General features: G+C 41.4%; 1 protein-coding gene across 2 annotated transcripts; it reads right to left on the bottom strand.

Moving 5' to 3' along the window:
• Window positions 1-3,819: 3,819 nt before the first annotated feature.
• Window positions 3,820-13,616, bottom strand: LOC125304598 (cGMP-dependent protein kinase 1-like). 2 transcript variants are annotated; one of them, XM_048259001.1, is made up of 20 exons: window positions 13,317-13,616; window positions 12,738-12,937; window positions 12,484-12,616; window positions 12,119-12,285; window positions 10,875-10,988; window positions 9,561-9,666; window positions 9,385-9,448; window positions 8,626-8,703; window positions 8,116-8,210; window positions 7,668-7,735; window positions 7,476-7,548; window positions 7,025-7,121; window positions 6,775-6,914; window positions 6,451-6,540; window positions 6,203-6,344; window positions 5,546-5,709; window positions 5,204-5,326; window positions 5,040-5,102; window positions 4,863-4,929; window positions 3,820-4,564 (listed from the first exon to the last, which is right to left on the bottom strand). In XM_048259001.1, exons 2-20 carry the CDS (start codon window positions 12,931-12,933, stop codon window positions 4,466-4,468), a joined length of 2,079 nt encoding a protein of 692 aa, XP_048114958.1. In that variant the 5' UTR covers window positions 12,934-12,937; window positions 13,317-13,616; the 3' UTR covers window positions 3,820-4,465. The 2 variants fall into 2 exon arrangements, with proteins under 2 accessions (XP_048114958.1, XP_048114957.1); XM_048259000.1 differs by lacking the exons at window positions 8,626-8,703; window positions 9,385-9,448; window positions 9,561-9,666; ... (3 more) ...; window positions 12,738-12,937; window positions 13,317-13,616 and having other exon boundaries at window positions 7,476-7,551; window positions 7,670-7,735; window positions 8,116-8,207.
• Between the last annotated feature and the right edge of the window lie 2,608 nt (window positions 13,617-16,224).

The raw sequence follows: 16,224 nt of genomic DNA, 5'->3' as shown, positions 1-16,224 counted from the left end.
ATTATAAGATTAACGTACCTGCAGTAAAAACCAAGCATGTCCGATAAACATCCTCAGATTTATACTCAATAAGAAATGGAAATTACATTTCATGTGAACATCATCCTATCCTTATTAGACGTTCTCTGCGGTAAACTACACTCCTTGTATGAAGCGTCGATTGTTTTTCCAACCCACTTTTACTTCCAACAAAATTATGTCTCACTGCAACGACACGCCATCTACTGGACAAACGACTACTTATCGCCAATACTGGAAATGCAGCCATGATGATGATGATGAATATTTATTTTGGCTTTCTTTTAATCCTACTGAATTTGTAATTATGTATCAGCCGTTCTAATACCGATAGTATGTGGGCGCCTGTGTGTGTGTGCATGTGTATATGTGTGCACCGCCATCTACAGGCCAATGAGTGTACAGTCACTAAATGTACACATAACCTAATTTTTTTAGACCCCGCCATGGATGAAATTCTACGAGGGAATGAAATTTGGCAATCCCTTAACTGAAGATAGCTTCATTGCAGGCGGTCATAATTAGGGCTACTAATCTAGATGCAATTACATGTATCTTCCTATGGAGGGCGCTCTATGTGTTAGAAGACTAGAGCGTCCTACTAGCAAACATTCTCTCTCTCTACCAGCGATATATTTCCTGTGAACGTGCACCTGAAAGAGCTCCCGGATTAGAAGATAAATAATAACGAAATACTTCTGAAAAGTCATTACTTTACATCTAGTTATATCCATAAGATATTAGTCTACCTCAAACTTAACTTTGAATAACAAAGAAAAGTGATTCTGTCGAGTTTACAGCAAATTGGAACTCCGGTGAGTAAAAAGCACGTTTTGCTCGTTTCTTACTAGCCATCTAGGAAAGGATGTAATTCATAAAAAACAATCGGAGTATGAGTAAGACCATGCTCAATGTTTGTATGAAACCTTGGTATGCCATATCATAGTTAAATAGAATGTTTAATCTCTGACGAGAATCTTAATGTTTCCTGCCACTTTGGTACAAGCCGTGTCATTGTGCTCAATAAAACTAGCTGGCGCAGCATGGTAGCCTAGTCAGCCAGCCATTAGTAGCACTTTGAACCATGCCAGATGCGTGGCGCTTAACTTGTTTACATTTTAGCATTCAGTTTGATGTAATAGCGGATGCTAATGAGTTAATAATACAGATGCATTAGAAATGCATAGCTTTTGAGTTTCACATGTATATTTTGAATAAGTTAGTTGTAATATTTAATTCATAGTCATGTTACAATGCAATATGTTAAAATAGTCTTTGAAAAGGTTCAAAAGGAAAATGTTTTAGTAAATGGAAGTGTAAAATAGATAAGCACACTGCTTAATGATGTTAAAAATATTATTGTTGTTTCATTTATGCAATTTGTTTATTTGTACTGAAAGTACATGCTTATAAGTAATGTATTTGCTTATATTTCATTTGTATTGTTTATAGTGATGTAAGTCAGTCATCTCAATGTAATCTTAAGTGCATCCTTAGTTATTAGAGGTTTGCACCAACGTCACGTTCTGGCCGGTAACTATGGTAACCCAGCAAGCGCGGCCATATTGGCGATACTCAGTGAATGAAGTACAGTGGAGTATAATGCACCTTGGATATCTTACGTGATTGTAGCGTGTCTAAACAACAGAAAAGCTCATCAAAATGCGTCTAAGATGCAAAGGCATATAGGGCAGGACTTGGACCACAAGAAAAGGCGCGATATTTCGAGAAATTACGGATTATTGCCAGCGCAGATCCATGAGTTGGGTGAGGGAGATGAAGTACCAAGTTCAACCACAAGCGCCCCCCTTCCTCTGATAACTTCTGGCATTATTGTCCCTTCTCCCTGTTTTTTTTTAATAACGTTTGGAAGTCGATACCTACACCAGATGTTTTTCTCAGTCTGACCTATTGGTACAACCTAAAACACGGCAATAATTAACCATTTTCCTTGACGATTTTAGGGATTTACTTCAGTGCCTAATGCTTTCTAATGAGTCGAATATCTCCAATATGGCGATGTCCAGATCTGATGACACGCCGTGCAAACCCCTAATTGGTTACACATTAGAAGATGTTCTAAAAGAATGAAAGTTAATGAGGTCTCATGTTGAAGAATAAAAATAGAACAGAATTCTTATTATTCTGCACTTTGTGTAGATTGTTTTTTTTTTTGAACGACCAGATCAGATTCGGATCCCAGATGGCGAGCCCAGCCCAGTGAAACTGAGAACAATCGTGGAAGCGGTGTGGCCAACCGTACGATTTGTCTCAGAGAAACCCAAGATTTGTTCATTCGTTCATCGAACACCAGATAAGATTTTCCACACTGTTGACTCAACACAGTAGTCATATCCGCACACATTCAAGGAACTGAACTTTGGGAATCGATACACACGCACACGTTCAAGGAACTGAACTTTGGGAATCAATACACTTTTCATACAGGAACTGATGTACACTTTTCATTAGGGCTGAAACGATTCATCGACTCCAATTCATCGATTACAAAAATTACTCGAGGCAAAAACACTGCCTCGAAGCCTCGTTAAATTCCTATGACGCGCACTATGCACGCAGGGATTTGATTGTACCACACGGACCGTTGTTCAGGAAGCACACCACTAGCGTGTGAATCGTGATACATTCTGAATTTAGCTGGCTGATGGCGAGTCAAGATGTCCATAAATGGCAGAGAATGTCTAAAGTTTTTCAAGTAAAGTTTTGGGATCTTTACATACTCAGAAAGGAAAAGAACACAAGCATCTGAACCGAAAACATCCACTCCATGCTGTTTCACCAAGCGTCAATAAAGTAGGCTATCTAGCCTATCTGCGTAGCCTATAGTGTTACAATGATGTTGGCTGATTTTAATCACATACTGTATTTGTAGCGATGTCATGATATACCGGTAATGTTTAGCTTTGATGTTTAAAGGAGAATTCGGTAGATATTGACCTAAGTGTATTGAAACATGATACCGAGTGTGGAACGATATGTCTCATAGTTTTTTTGCTTGTCCCCCCCACTCCAAAAATCCACGCTAGTTAGCGATGCTACCAACAGCTTTTTTTCAATAGTGGTGCTGGCATCGGGCTAGCCATGCAAATAAATCACTGTTTTACACTCATTTACGAGGCTCAATGTATCTCCACACTTCATTGGTAGACTCCGAGGGCCCCGACATTTAAAACAAGACATTGAGAACTTTGAAAAAGCACTGGTAGTTTACTTACAAGACGATTTATACAGACAGTATCTTCAATGAAGTTTAGCGCTTGGCAGCCATCTTGAATTTAGTCACACGATAAAAGTCGAAATTTTATCTAGGTAAGATCGAATAGGTATGATCAGATTTCAAAATACCTGGTGGAATGCATGGATTCCAGTTGCTGCTACTGGAAGAAACTGGAATCCATGCATTTCCACTGAATTATTTTGGAATCTGATCCCCTTATCATACCTGTTCAGTCTTACCCATTGCTCTAAATGGGTGTAAAACAGTGATTTATTTGCATGGCTAGCCCGATGCCGGGCACCACTATTGAAAAAGCTGTTGGTAGCATCGGCTAACTAGCCAGATTTTGGAGTGCAGGGGACAAGCCGAGATGGGCAATGAGACATACGTTCACACTCGGTATCATGTTTCAATACACTTTAGGTCAAATTAGGTTGGAGTTAGAATAAATACCTCTGTGCCAATTGCTTGATCATTTTACAGCCATGTCATTTTCGTTATGCATTATTTGTTTTGGTTGTTTAAAAATGAAAAAAAAAATTATCCGATTAATCGATCGATAAAGTGCTAGATTAATCGATTACAAAAAGAATCGATAGCTGCAGCCCTACTTTTCATACAGGAACTGATATACACTTTTCTTACAGCTCTTTCTTGAATCCGTACATACAGGAATAAGGGGCTTAAATTCTATGTTTTCTTTGATTTTCATACTTTATTTGTTTGAAGAGCTCTTCCTTATCATTTCATTTATATTTTGCCTATTCAATGCTGTGTACCCACACTGCTGTTTTGGAAGCAATAAAACTGTCAATTGTTCAACTTATTAATTCCTCTTGTGAGTTAGTCCATTTAAGCATACCCCTCTCCCGAGCCTAGGTTGAAGTTTAGTGCTTGAATTACTGGTCCAGGTCTACGAGCGCTAAACCTGCATACCACAAATAGTGCAATCATACAATCAATGAGTGCATGTGGTTATAAATTCTTTGATGCAACAGTTGCTTTTCTGGACCAGTGAGTGACGTTTAGGTAATTTTCTGCGGCACACCTGATGATCTCTCACGGCACACTAGTGTGCCCCGGCACAGTGGTTGAAAAACACTGCTGTAGAGGACTGCTAGAGCATGTGTTGTCCACATGTTCTTCAGAGACAGTGAGTCTGAATGTCTGAGCACTGTTTCACTCAGTACACACCCTAGTTGAGTTCATTCAGAATTCCACTTCCCATCCCGTCTCTACATCAGGTGGAGGATCCTCCTGGTCATCTGGGAAACAGTCAAAGTTACTGGTGTCCAGAGGGCCATCAACCTGTGAGAGAGTGATCCCAATTACAGGGTCTGTTAAACTGACTACATGATCAATAAAATAAACAAGACACACAAATATATAGTCACACAATAATTAACAATATTGGGTAGTGGGAATATGTTAAACCTGAAATCTGAAAATCTAACAAGATCCACCAACAGTGTCCCATTCATTCTGCTCAGTTATGCAACCTGATTAAACACATTTCCTGACTGAGTGGTTTTACTCCAAGCATGCCCCGGTACATGAAAGTGGCTGCAGTGAAGTGAATGTTAGATGTTGTGTAACGATCTCTTACAGTGGGCACAAAGGGAGCTGTAAGGGTGCCCTTGCGGATGCCATCCCAGTTGAACCCCTCGAACCACCTGGAAAAACCAGCAGATTTATAATTAGTGAATTCAGTATGTGTTAATAAAAATGTTCTTAATGGGAATGCTTTAGATTCTTGTATAAAGCCGATGGCCTGGCTTCTTACTTGTGCTTTTGAATGTCCTTCACCCCATTCTTTTGATTCCCGAGCCTTTCAGAAGGATTATCTCTGCAAAGGAAAAACAGCTTACTATCTGCTCAGTGTGTGTATGTGTATGTGTGTGTGTGTGTGTGTGTTTCTGAATTTCAAATGTGAATCATTTTCAATACCTGCAGAGTTTTTTGATTAAATTAGCTGCACTTTTGGTGATTTTCTTTGGAAACTCCACCATATCGATTCCTCTAAGGATAATGTTGTAGGTCTTCATGGGGTCAGGGCCTGAGAAAGGTGGGCTGAGGACCAGAGAGGAGAGGGTCAGATGTAAACATGTCAAAATATAAAAACAGGTCACACTCACACTGTTACATGGTAAAGACAGTGTAGACAAGGGAGCTAAGACACCCTTTGACTTTATTGTACACATACCTCGCACCCTATTTCACATCTTGAGGCTTTTAAGCCAATTCAACTTAGCTCCTGAGTGAAACGGCTTAAACGATCAAGCCACTCACCTCCCACTGAGGAGCTCAAAGATGAGGATGCCTAGGGACCAGCAGTCTGCAGATGCATCGTGGCCTTTGTTCAAAATGATCTCTGGAGCCACATACTCTGGGGTCCCACAGAAGGTCCATGTCTTTTTCCCAAATCCCACCTGTTTGGCAAAGCCAAAGTCGACCTACGGTAGGACATAAAAGTGACTTTAATCAAAATGTAAATGAGATGTGGAATCTTTTATGTGTAAATATGTGGCCTATCTGCTTATAGAAATGTACTGAATAGTTACTGTATAGGAATAAAATAGGACTAGGGAAGCCACTACACAGCACACTTATGCAGCAGGGTGTCTAAAACAGACACCAAACATTAGCCCAAGAGGTAGCATTTGAAAAGGTTATGTTCCACTGCTACTTAAAATCTGACTGAGTCTGGGATAATGCTTTGATCTTGCCAAGGAGACAAGCTCAATGGTGTGGTTTTGCCCATGGCCATTCACCAGTGTAATGCACCATATGTCTGAAGACTTGCATCTATGTCCACGCACTACTGTTGAAGAACTGTATATAACATGGGTTTTCAACCAGTGGTCCGTGAGGACATTGCTGGCGGTCCCTGGCCATGGATTCAGTATATAAAAGCACAATTTAATATAAAAGAGTCTGTCTGAATACCAGCTTGGCATATCCACGGTGATCCAGAATGATATTTTCTGGCTTCAAGTCCCTGTATATGATCCCTCGACAATGAAGAAGAGCAAGAGCTTCAACCACGCAGGCTGTGTAGAAACGTGTGGTGCCATCATCAAATGATCCCCTAAACAACAATAACAACACAAACAAAACCAATAGTACAAACTGCAATTGGAGAATGTGCCAGATGCCTTAGAGCGTATTGGTGAAAAAACAAAATAGGTTTATACCGGTCTCTCAGCAGTGTCCACAACTCGCCTCCCTGACAGGCTTCAAGCAACATGTACAGATATTTGGCATCTCGGAAGGTGCGGTAAAGTCTGCCATGATGAAAACCACAAATACAGATCTTTTATTTATCTGTGGGTGGACAATTGATGAAAAAGGAGTATGAATGTCATAACAAATTGATTGAGCTTGGGCAGCTTCATGCGTTTTTCTTTTGTAAATAGGCACAAACTACTGCTCTTATGAACTGCACCTGAAAGACGTGCAATGCTACTATTCCTGCAAGCATTATTCGTTTTCTGAATTTCTGATTCCCTCTGACTTGCCTAACAATGAAGGGGCTGTGAGCCTCCAGCATGATGCGCCTCTCTGACAGGATGTGGCCTTGCTGGCTGGTGTCAAGGATGTGTCGCTTCTTCAGCATCTTCATAGCAAACGAGCGGCTGGGGTCATTCTTCAGCTGAACCTTCACAAGCAAAACAGAGATACAATTCATTCCAACAAACATAGAATTTCTGCCACAGAACAAGTATTCATATGACTAATGAAGGTCACGAATATCAAATGGGACTGTACCAACTCCACGCGACTGAAGCCACCCACTCCGAGTGTACAGATGACATTGAAGTCACCGAGGGACAGCGTGGAGAAAAACGCAGCTTCAGCCTCCACCCTGTAGAAACAGAGATTTAAATGCTCATTGCAGATTTATATTCTTATTGACAAACACTGCCCTCAGTGTCGCCAGAACCAGGCTGACCACACATCACCAGATGGCCGCTATTTGAGGACTAAAGTATTGGCCAGCCACGTTTACAGATTGAATGGAAATTAAGCTATTTTTCTACTTTGAAACTCTGATGTAGTTTGATGTAGTAAAAGAATGTCAAATTTAGACATGGCATGGAAAATCTTGCTGAAAAAAAAGACCTAAAGGCAAACACATGAACAAGATTCTTTCTGCACAAATGCTGTTGGTTCATCCAATTGAACATCATGTTCTGTTTAGACCAGACAGAGCACTCACTTTGCCTTGACCTCCTCACTCTCATACACTTTATTGCTGACATTTTCCAGTCCCCCAATCAGTTGTTTGAAAGGACCTATTTCAAAAGACAAACATAAAAACCATTGATGGAACATACTGTACAAAAAAAACTAAAAATGAAACGTGATAGAAGCTTTTGCAGGCTTGCATGTAAATGTTCTGGATTTCCTCACTCTCTATCCACGACGAGACAAGTGACATCTCCCACAGCTGTCACACTTGCAGTGCGTACATCTTCTCTAGAAAGAACACAGAAAATAGATTAAGTTCACAGCTCCATCAAAACTCACCATCTCACCATGCATGCTAAAATACAATCATCTGATATTAGCAATGTAGAGCCTCTCCATTCAAATTTACCACTAGCAGACAAGTTAACAAATTAAGTTCAGGTATGCTTTGTTTAAAATAATAACTACATATTTGAATAATAATATCATTACTCAAAATACTGTCTGCCAACATCAATTCTAGGCTATTTCCTTGCAAAGATGTCAGATGAATCACAGAATTTGTTAAAGACTTCTGGCTTCAGCTTTTGTGCTCAGTCATGAAGTCTTGAAGCCACAGCAAACAAAACATGTTTGTTTTCATCTAAACATTGCAATTGTTCCGCTACCCCTTCAAGGCCTGTTCTCCAAACCAGTCGCCTCTGGAGAGTGTGGTCAGGAACACTGGCTCCTCATTGGGACTCTTCTGTTGGGTGACCTTCACCTGTAAATGACAATGCGATGAAAAAGTGACATGATGAATGCAAGCTTAGCATACTAGCAAGTACTGTAGTTATACGGTTCCCCCTTTGCAGGGATTATCATGAATGCCTTTTGTTTGCACCAAATTCCCGACCATTCATTCCATGTGGGATGTCATTTACAACATTTGGTCATTTGCCTTTCACAAACATTAGCATCAGAAAGACAAGCTCTAGCAAGATCCTTCAATAAGGCTCAATTTTTGCCCATTAATGTCTGTGGCGCAGTGTGTCTTTTAAAGGGCTTCTTGGAGAATATGTTAAATGTTCAAAACACACAGGAAGGACGAGAGCTATGTATTGATGTAGTTTATTGATTTTTGTGTGACCAAGTAAAAAAATGATGCCCAGACAGTCCAGTCCACCTCCCCTTCTCACCTGGCCTTCACTGATGATAAAGAATGTGTCGCCTGTGGCCCCCTGTCGGATGATGTAATCTCCGTCGCTGTAGTGTGTCTGAGGGAGAGGGTGAAAGAGACACGCTCAGAAGCTGACTCACACAAAGGAACAAGATGTTTAAAGCAAAGCCACACAAAAACAAAGAGCGGGATGAAAGGCATTGGCTGTTATTATTCAGATAAACGTCCTGCGGCCTGAAATTTAGCATTTCGCTGAGAAGGTTAATTTTAATTTTAAAAAACAACAATGTTATTATTGAATCATAATAGAATCAGTACAGCTTGTGAGGAATTACTTAGACTGGAACAAAATCATACAGATAGCTGTGGAGATGCCACAAAATTGCACCATTTGCAATTTCAACTCTTTGAGGCACATTCAAAACCATCCTGATCAGTAAAAACCGCCCATTCTATTGCATTGAGCAAAGAAATATCCTATGTTCTTTCTGCCTAATTTGTAATAAATGTAGCAATAAGGACTGATTGGCACAGACTGACACTGACACCAATTGACCAAATCATGGTGACAAGTCCATCAGAGGGGGACATAATATGAGAGTATGCAATTAGGTTTTATATTGAGGTTTTTTTTTCCACACTTCAGCATCACTCAAAACCAAGGAAATACAGCCAAAATATTTTCTAAATAGAAAATAAAAAACATTCCAGTCTATGCCAAATAAATGAATACATATATGAACTAAGGGGCTAATACCAAACATTTAAAATACCCTACCTCCTCCAGAACATCGGCTACTTTGCTCAAAACATCCTCTGTCAAGGTCTTGAAGGAAGGCACACTGCACATATGGGGTGAACAGCAGTTAAGCTTTAAATATGTGAAATAGTTCCACTATAACTCTAGACAAGGTGAGAAGAGGACAGTGTGGGTCCAGCGCAGACTGCATCTACCTGCGCAAGAACTCCATGTACTGCGAGTGCTTGATCAGCCCTGTCCTCATCATAATAGTCTGGAAGCCCTGTCGGTCAATGGCCCACAGCTTGATATCGGTGAGTGCTTGAGAGGTTCAAAATGGCAAGAGAATGAAAGAAAACAGAACAGTGGGAGTGAAAGGGAAAAAAGAGAGAAAGAATTAGCATACCAACACATCATTTACTGCCGAACGTACTCACAGTGCAGCAGGACAACATGGTATACCGTTCTCAGAAGCAGAGCACGCGTATGGTGAAGCTAAAGTGCGATGTAGTAGCCTAGAGACATGCAAATAAAAAAGCCATATTGATTTTACTAAGACATTACATAATACTACATAATAACACTCTTAGGACAGAGTGATTTTCAAATGTTTATGTGAGAAATTATCAAACTCCATTTTTGTCATTTGTCTTGTAATCATCTTATAATGAAAATTCTACCACAACATTCTCTCTCTCACACACACACACACACACACACACACACACTTTCCAACAAATAGCACAGCTGGGCAGAATCATAGTGCAGGAACATGATGTTTAAGTGAAATAGACAAAGTGCTCTCATCAAATGAACTGCTGATGTTATTCTGTGCTCTGCAATCACCCTCAGAGCCGCAGAAGGAAAGAAGCATCAGTAGCCATGCATATATGTATTACAGACCATTTTCACTAGAAAGACACATGGAACAAGATGTAATAAAAAATCAATTGCATTTAAAGGAAGACAAAGAAAACACAAAAGTACCAGTGAGCATCACAGATAAATGGACCTGGTTAGAAAACGAATGAGTATGAGGGAGGCCAAGACAGAAAGTACAGGGGTAATGGTGGGAACAGAGCTAGCTATTTATTTTCAGTTTCACTGGAAGGGTTATTCAATCTCTGGAGTTTGCTATTCTCTCTCTAACCGGGAGCTGACCCTGAGCTTCAAGTAGCCTGCGCTCAGCCAGAATCATTCCTGCACAAAGCCATGAGAGAGAGAGAGAGAGAGAGAGAGAAATTTCTCTGAAATCCTTGTGGACTGGAGATGTGTTTGGACATCTGTGAATGTGTGTGAAGAGAGGGTCTGTGCAGGCAGAGACATGTGAGTGTGAAAGAGGACACACAGCAGGAGAACTGAGAAAGACTGAGAGCAAAAGAGAAAACACATGGGTGTTGTTTCCAATGCCGCCATGTTGTTGCAGACGTGAACCATGCAGTACAGCTGATCAATACTGCATTATCTGTGCACGTCTACCTGCAGATAAGACTGGACAAGTATGCCTCCAGCCTTTGCCGTGTTCCTACCTGTAACTGTAGCAGTACGTGTGCAATTGTACAGGATGGCCAGCTCCCCGAACACCTTTCCTGGCTCTATGGTGCACAGCTTCTGTCCACCTTTGGTCACCTCCACCACCCCCTCTGCCAAAGGCAACAGCACAAACACTTCACATTATGCCAAACAATACACAACCCACAAACTAAAAAAAACACACAACAGTTCCATAACAATAACATAGCTCAAAAGCGTTTGAGTGGAGCATTATGCCTGTGGCAATGTAATGTGTGAGCAACAGAATGAACAGAATGTGGGTGGTGATTGTGTAATACTTAATTGCAAGTCAGTTTCTCACCAACAAAAAAGGGCTAAAAAAACAGAATATTACTGAACAGCGTCTGTCTGTCACCTCTCTGTCACAAATGGTGGGGTGGATCAAACAGCATCTCTGGAGAAGAACTCTTCTGTATGCAGTACAGAATTATTCATTCACAGATTATTGGTGAGAAAAGGGTAGGTTCAGTGTGTCAGATTTCTTATGCACATAAGTGCACCCCATTAATTCTGGATGTTCGAGTGGAAGTGTGTGACTGTCAACCAGGCACACAAAAGGGATTAAGGGGGTTTAGTCATCGTGTTCAGATGAGACGACAGGAGCAGATGACACCAGCTGCTCGTGACCTCACTAAGGTGCAAACTGCAAAGGCTGCAAGGTAGCAAAGTGAAAACACGGAGCCCTATGTTAAACAGTATCCTCCAATATGGAGACAAGTCTCCCATGGCAGCCTATTGCATGTATGTTAATTATGTAACGAGTGCCTGAAGTGATCACACATCTACACAGAGGACCCATCATCATGAATAGCCTTGAGAAGATCAATGCAAATTCAATGGCAAAAATGGTGTATCACTTGTCCAAGATCTATTAAACTATCTAAATATGTCTATGTTTGTCTTCAGCAAACAAGCTCAAATGTTGGAATAAATCACATTTGCTGATATTGGCAGTGGTTAAAAGAGGATGAGAAAAAAAAGACTCCTGCTATTTATGCAGTAATCCATCTTGGGTCAGGCAGTCCCAGCTGTACTTCCGGAAAGTTTCCCTTCATTTAAAAATGATAACATTGTCCTACATTCAATATACATGTGGAATGAGGGCACATTAGAAGCCTATTATGTCGCCAGGAAACAGCTTGGTAGCAGCCAATATCCACCAGTATTTTTCATGATGCATAATTTTTAATATGCACCCCAGAATGTGCAACCCACTCACCTTCAAGCACATAAACAAGGGAGCCGTCGTCTCCCTCCTGAATGACACAGCACCCTTGGGCGACGGTCGTCGGATGCATGCAGTCCATGATGGTGAGGATCTGGCTCTGTTCCAGGTGCTTCATGAAATCGTTATCCAGGAGAGCTCTCTGAATCAACTCCGAGGACCTGCAAGAAGAACAAAGAGCCATGTCTGATCCTTCTCCTCTGTTCCACTGGAACATTCCTCACCTCAGCATCAGTAAAGTAGAGAGGGGGATTACATGTAACGTGACTGGCATGGGATCACCTCTTCTTCAAATGGTCTATTGTTAATGCGCAAATATGTGGTGTGATAATCTCTACATGTTTACAAATTAAATTTACTCTTTGCTCTTGCTGTAGTTGGTAAGGGTGACATGGGTGAGCTGAGCGGGGTCCAGGGCCGTGGGCTCTGCAGAGATGGCCTGCCGCTTGGTGCGCTGAGGCTCATCTGGGGGGGCTGGGGGCACACTTCCACCTGTGGAAGCATGCGATCGATTTAATATAGAATTTCTCACATTTCCGCATATTTAATAGTTACTGCATGAGGATACCGTTACAATGAGCTGTAACTTTCTTGGCATTCTAGGCACTCTCACCCGAGATGTCTGGTGGCCCAGAGGAGGACGACTGGCTGGCGGCAGAGCGGTGACGGTCCAGCTCTCCCTGGAGTTGCCTGATGAGGTCATCTTTAGTGTCCAGCTCCAGCTCCAGCTCATCTATGAGGGTGTCGCGCTGTCTCAGCTCCTCGATCTTCGTCTGCAGGGCAAACTGGAGGTCTCTGAGGGTCCCCATGCTCCTGACACACACACACACACACAAAGAGAGAGAGAGAGAGAGAGAGAGAGAGAGAGAGAGAGAGAGAGAGAGAGAGAAAGAGAGCAGATTCACAGTTACATTGTACTGCATATTTACATGATTATTAGCACGGTATCACAAACCGTGACCATTTCATCATGTGAATATGGAAACAGTAGGCCAGATCACTTCAAGGAAAAAGACGGAATTGCAAATAAGTTAATCTCATAGTATGAGCAACTCCAATGCAGATGCCTAGCTCAAAACTCATTTGACTGACTAAAAATAATCTGTCTCTCATCAGACTATCCACTACATTAGCAGATAAAAGGCTCGCATAGGAATAAGATTTCAGATGAGGATAAGCAGTCACCCCTTACCTGAGTTGTTGCACGTTCGTCGAGTATACTACGGGTATCACTTCACTCTTCGCGTTTTATGAGGCAACAATATCAAAGAGCGAGACGACGAGGAAAACGTGGAACTGAACTATGCAAAACCACAAAATATTTTAGATGATAAACTATCTGTAGCAAACTTCTCCTGCAGAAGTGACTCTAGCCTCCTTCGCCGTCCGCTCCGTGTGCTTGGGCACGCATGTCGCTCGCATCACCAGCAGATGCGTACAGCCTTCCACTAGGTACCGCACTCTCACAGCGCCACCGGGGAAAGGGATTTCAGTCGACTCCACCTGACACTGCCCACAATCTCTCTCTTTCCCGCTCCAGTTTCAGGGAGCTCAAACATACGGCGACGCCTGCGAAAATAAAAAGACTATAGGCTACTATTGGCCATCAGTTCTGACGTTTATCCACCATTTGTGGTTAGCTTTGTAGCATACATCTTGGCCTTGGGCTATGTACTTCTTATCTGTCCAATAATATGATAGGTATCTTAATCGACTAAGACAAGAAAGCTTCTCTCTACTTACTAAACTACTAATTGAGTTTTTCTATAATGTATGCTCTTTGTTATTGTATTTTTACTGTTATCATATTGTTAATTGTTGTTAGTTGTTAAAGACCCTGTAAACCAAAAATACACATGTGTTATGGGGTTTATCACACCACAGAAATAGGTTGCATTAACCACTAAAACATGAATGAATAAACATTGCCAGTTATTTCACATTATGCAAACTCCAGGCAACCGACTAGGGTGTGGTTTCCCAAAAGCTGATGAATGTTATGTAATTTGTGAGTTCCACCTTAAGCTCATACCTTAAGTCCCTGCAAACCAAATATAAAAATGTAATTCAAGTTTGTCACATCATAAAAAAGGGTGTCATTGCACTAAGAAGTATGTTACATTTAGGTGTCAAAATCATGATATTTTAAGACTTATAATCTGCTCCCACACTGTGTCTGCCATGCCTCAACTATCTGACCACATAGTCCCAACAATTCTCTAAACCAACTGACTGTAGCTGACAGCTGCTTTTTTTTTTTGTTTCCCAAATTCAAGGTGTTTCCAAACAAGTCTCCGATTTTGGTTAACAGGATCTTTAAAATTGTGGCATCCAGGCGAGCTAAAGCAGACTCCGAGAGAACAAGAGAGCTGCAATTAACTCTTTGCTGGAAAATGACAATCATCTGGACAATCATTTTGTTTACAGAAAAGTGGCCATAGGGCAAATAGAATCAATACAGGAAGATGGAAAAAACAGGATTGGAAACTCCTAATGGATGTTGAAAGTTTTGCAGTGTATTGTTGTAACTTCTTTGAGACCACATGGTGTATTCAGAGTGTGAGCACAACATATACTTTACTGAGCTATATTCTTTATGAAGATGTGATGAAGGAGGTATTGAAAGGAAAAAGTTAAAGTATGCAGAACTGGTTGCAGAAGTGAGGGCTCGCAAGCACACACCAGGCCAGCGGATTGGCGTCTCCACTGGTCTTGTGTGTGCTTGCGAGCGGTAGAGGCTTTGTAGCAAAGTCAGCCACGACACTTCTGTTGGATTTTAGACTCTGAGATTCGTAAAATCTTGTCGCTGTGTTTCTGGAATGATGGTTGTTCGCGCGAGCATCAAGGGCTTTTATTTTGGCTTGTTATGTTGCTCATTAGATCATAAATGATCAAAGCAATGAAGAGGAATGACTGAAAAATGTGTAGGTATATCTTGCTGCCTGCACCAAGGGTTTGCATTTTGACTATGTTGCTGATCGGATCATAAACGGCTACAGCAACAAAGAGGAATGACTGAATAATTTGGAGCTATTTCTTGGTATTTGTAGGTGCTTTCATTAAGGGCTTGTCTGATTATGTTGCAATGTAGGAATTACCGAAGAATTTGTTGGTATAGAACCCATCAAGAGTGTGGAAGGGGGTAGGTCCGGGATGCCAGACACCACTGTTGAGCCTTCTGGACGTGTTGTGGGCCTATTTCAATGAAACACAGGTGAAGGAAGGTTCCCACTTGATAGCCCCAGTAAAAAGTTCACGGAGGCTGCTCTGTTGGTGGTTTTGTTTTTGATACTTTGGTTGGGCACTGGCAGTGCATGTGGTACTGTGAAGGAGGGCCCTTACAGATCCTGGGTATTACATGCAGTGTGTGCAACTGCCACCAGCCAACTGTGCAATGTTGTCTCCTGAGTCATGTTGTATAATATTAGGCTTGGTTGTTGATTGGCTACTGTGGGAAATCCCTAGCCTGGCGAGCCAGACCCACATTAAAATGTAGGGTCTGGGCACTCACCGTTTGCAGTGCTCAGTCCGAGGGGTGGGATAATCAGTTGCCTTTCAAATTCCCTCTGCATGCAATAGGACGCAATAGGATATTTGTTTTCAAGTAGCAGGTAATTCAAGCCAAACCGTTGCAACTCGGCCATCAATCATTATGTTAAGCCCACCAAACGACTCTATACACGATTTCAATGACCTGATTAAGTTTCGATTTCTGGAGCTCACAAGCCAACGGAGAGTTGCTAGACTAGCCCTGGCAGCAAATATAACGCTAGGGGCGCGTCTAGATTTCTAGGCTAGGAAATCCCTTTCTTATAGCACAAGGAATTGAACACCTCTCCTGTGCATATCTGAAACAAATCTCTGATTTTGGTATACAGGGTCTTCAATTGCTAATATTTTAAGTCGCTTTGGATAAAGATCATAACCATAACTTGAAGTATTATCATATGGCACAATATTTGAAACCTCTCACACAAAAATAAACAAAGTTTGGTAGAATCTTGTCCCAAGGACGTTGAATTGTTGATGAATTGTAGTGAGAAAACCTGCATGGAGGCCAAATACAGTTACAGTGCATTGCATATCATATTCATCATAGT

This window comes from Alosa alosa, chromosome 12 (assembly GCF_017589495.1).
Source record: "Alosa alosa isolate M-15738 ecotype Scorff River chromosome 12, AALO_Geno_1.1, whole genome shotgun sequence".
Classification (NCBI taxonomy): Eukaryota; Metazoa; Chordata; class Actinopteri; order Clupeiformes; family Clupeidae; genus Alosa; species Alosa alosa.
The sequence above is the reverse complement of the archived record's forward strand: the minus strand, read 5'-3'. Positions and strand labels throughout refer to the sequence as shown.

Coding starts and splice junctions, on each gene's coding strand:
- LOC125304598 (XM_048259001.1), bottom strand. CDS start 12,933: ATGGGGACCCTCAGAGACCTCCAGTTTGCCCTGCAGACGAAGATCGAG. Junction 12,617..12,737: donor TGGGCCACCAGACATCTCGG/GTGAGAGTGCCT, acceptor ATGCTTCCACAG/GTGGAAGTGTGCCCCCAGCC. Junction 12,286..12,483: donor AACTACAGCAAGAGCAAAGA/GTAAATTTAATT, acceptor TTCTTCTTGCAG/GTCCTCGGAGTTGATTCAGA.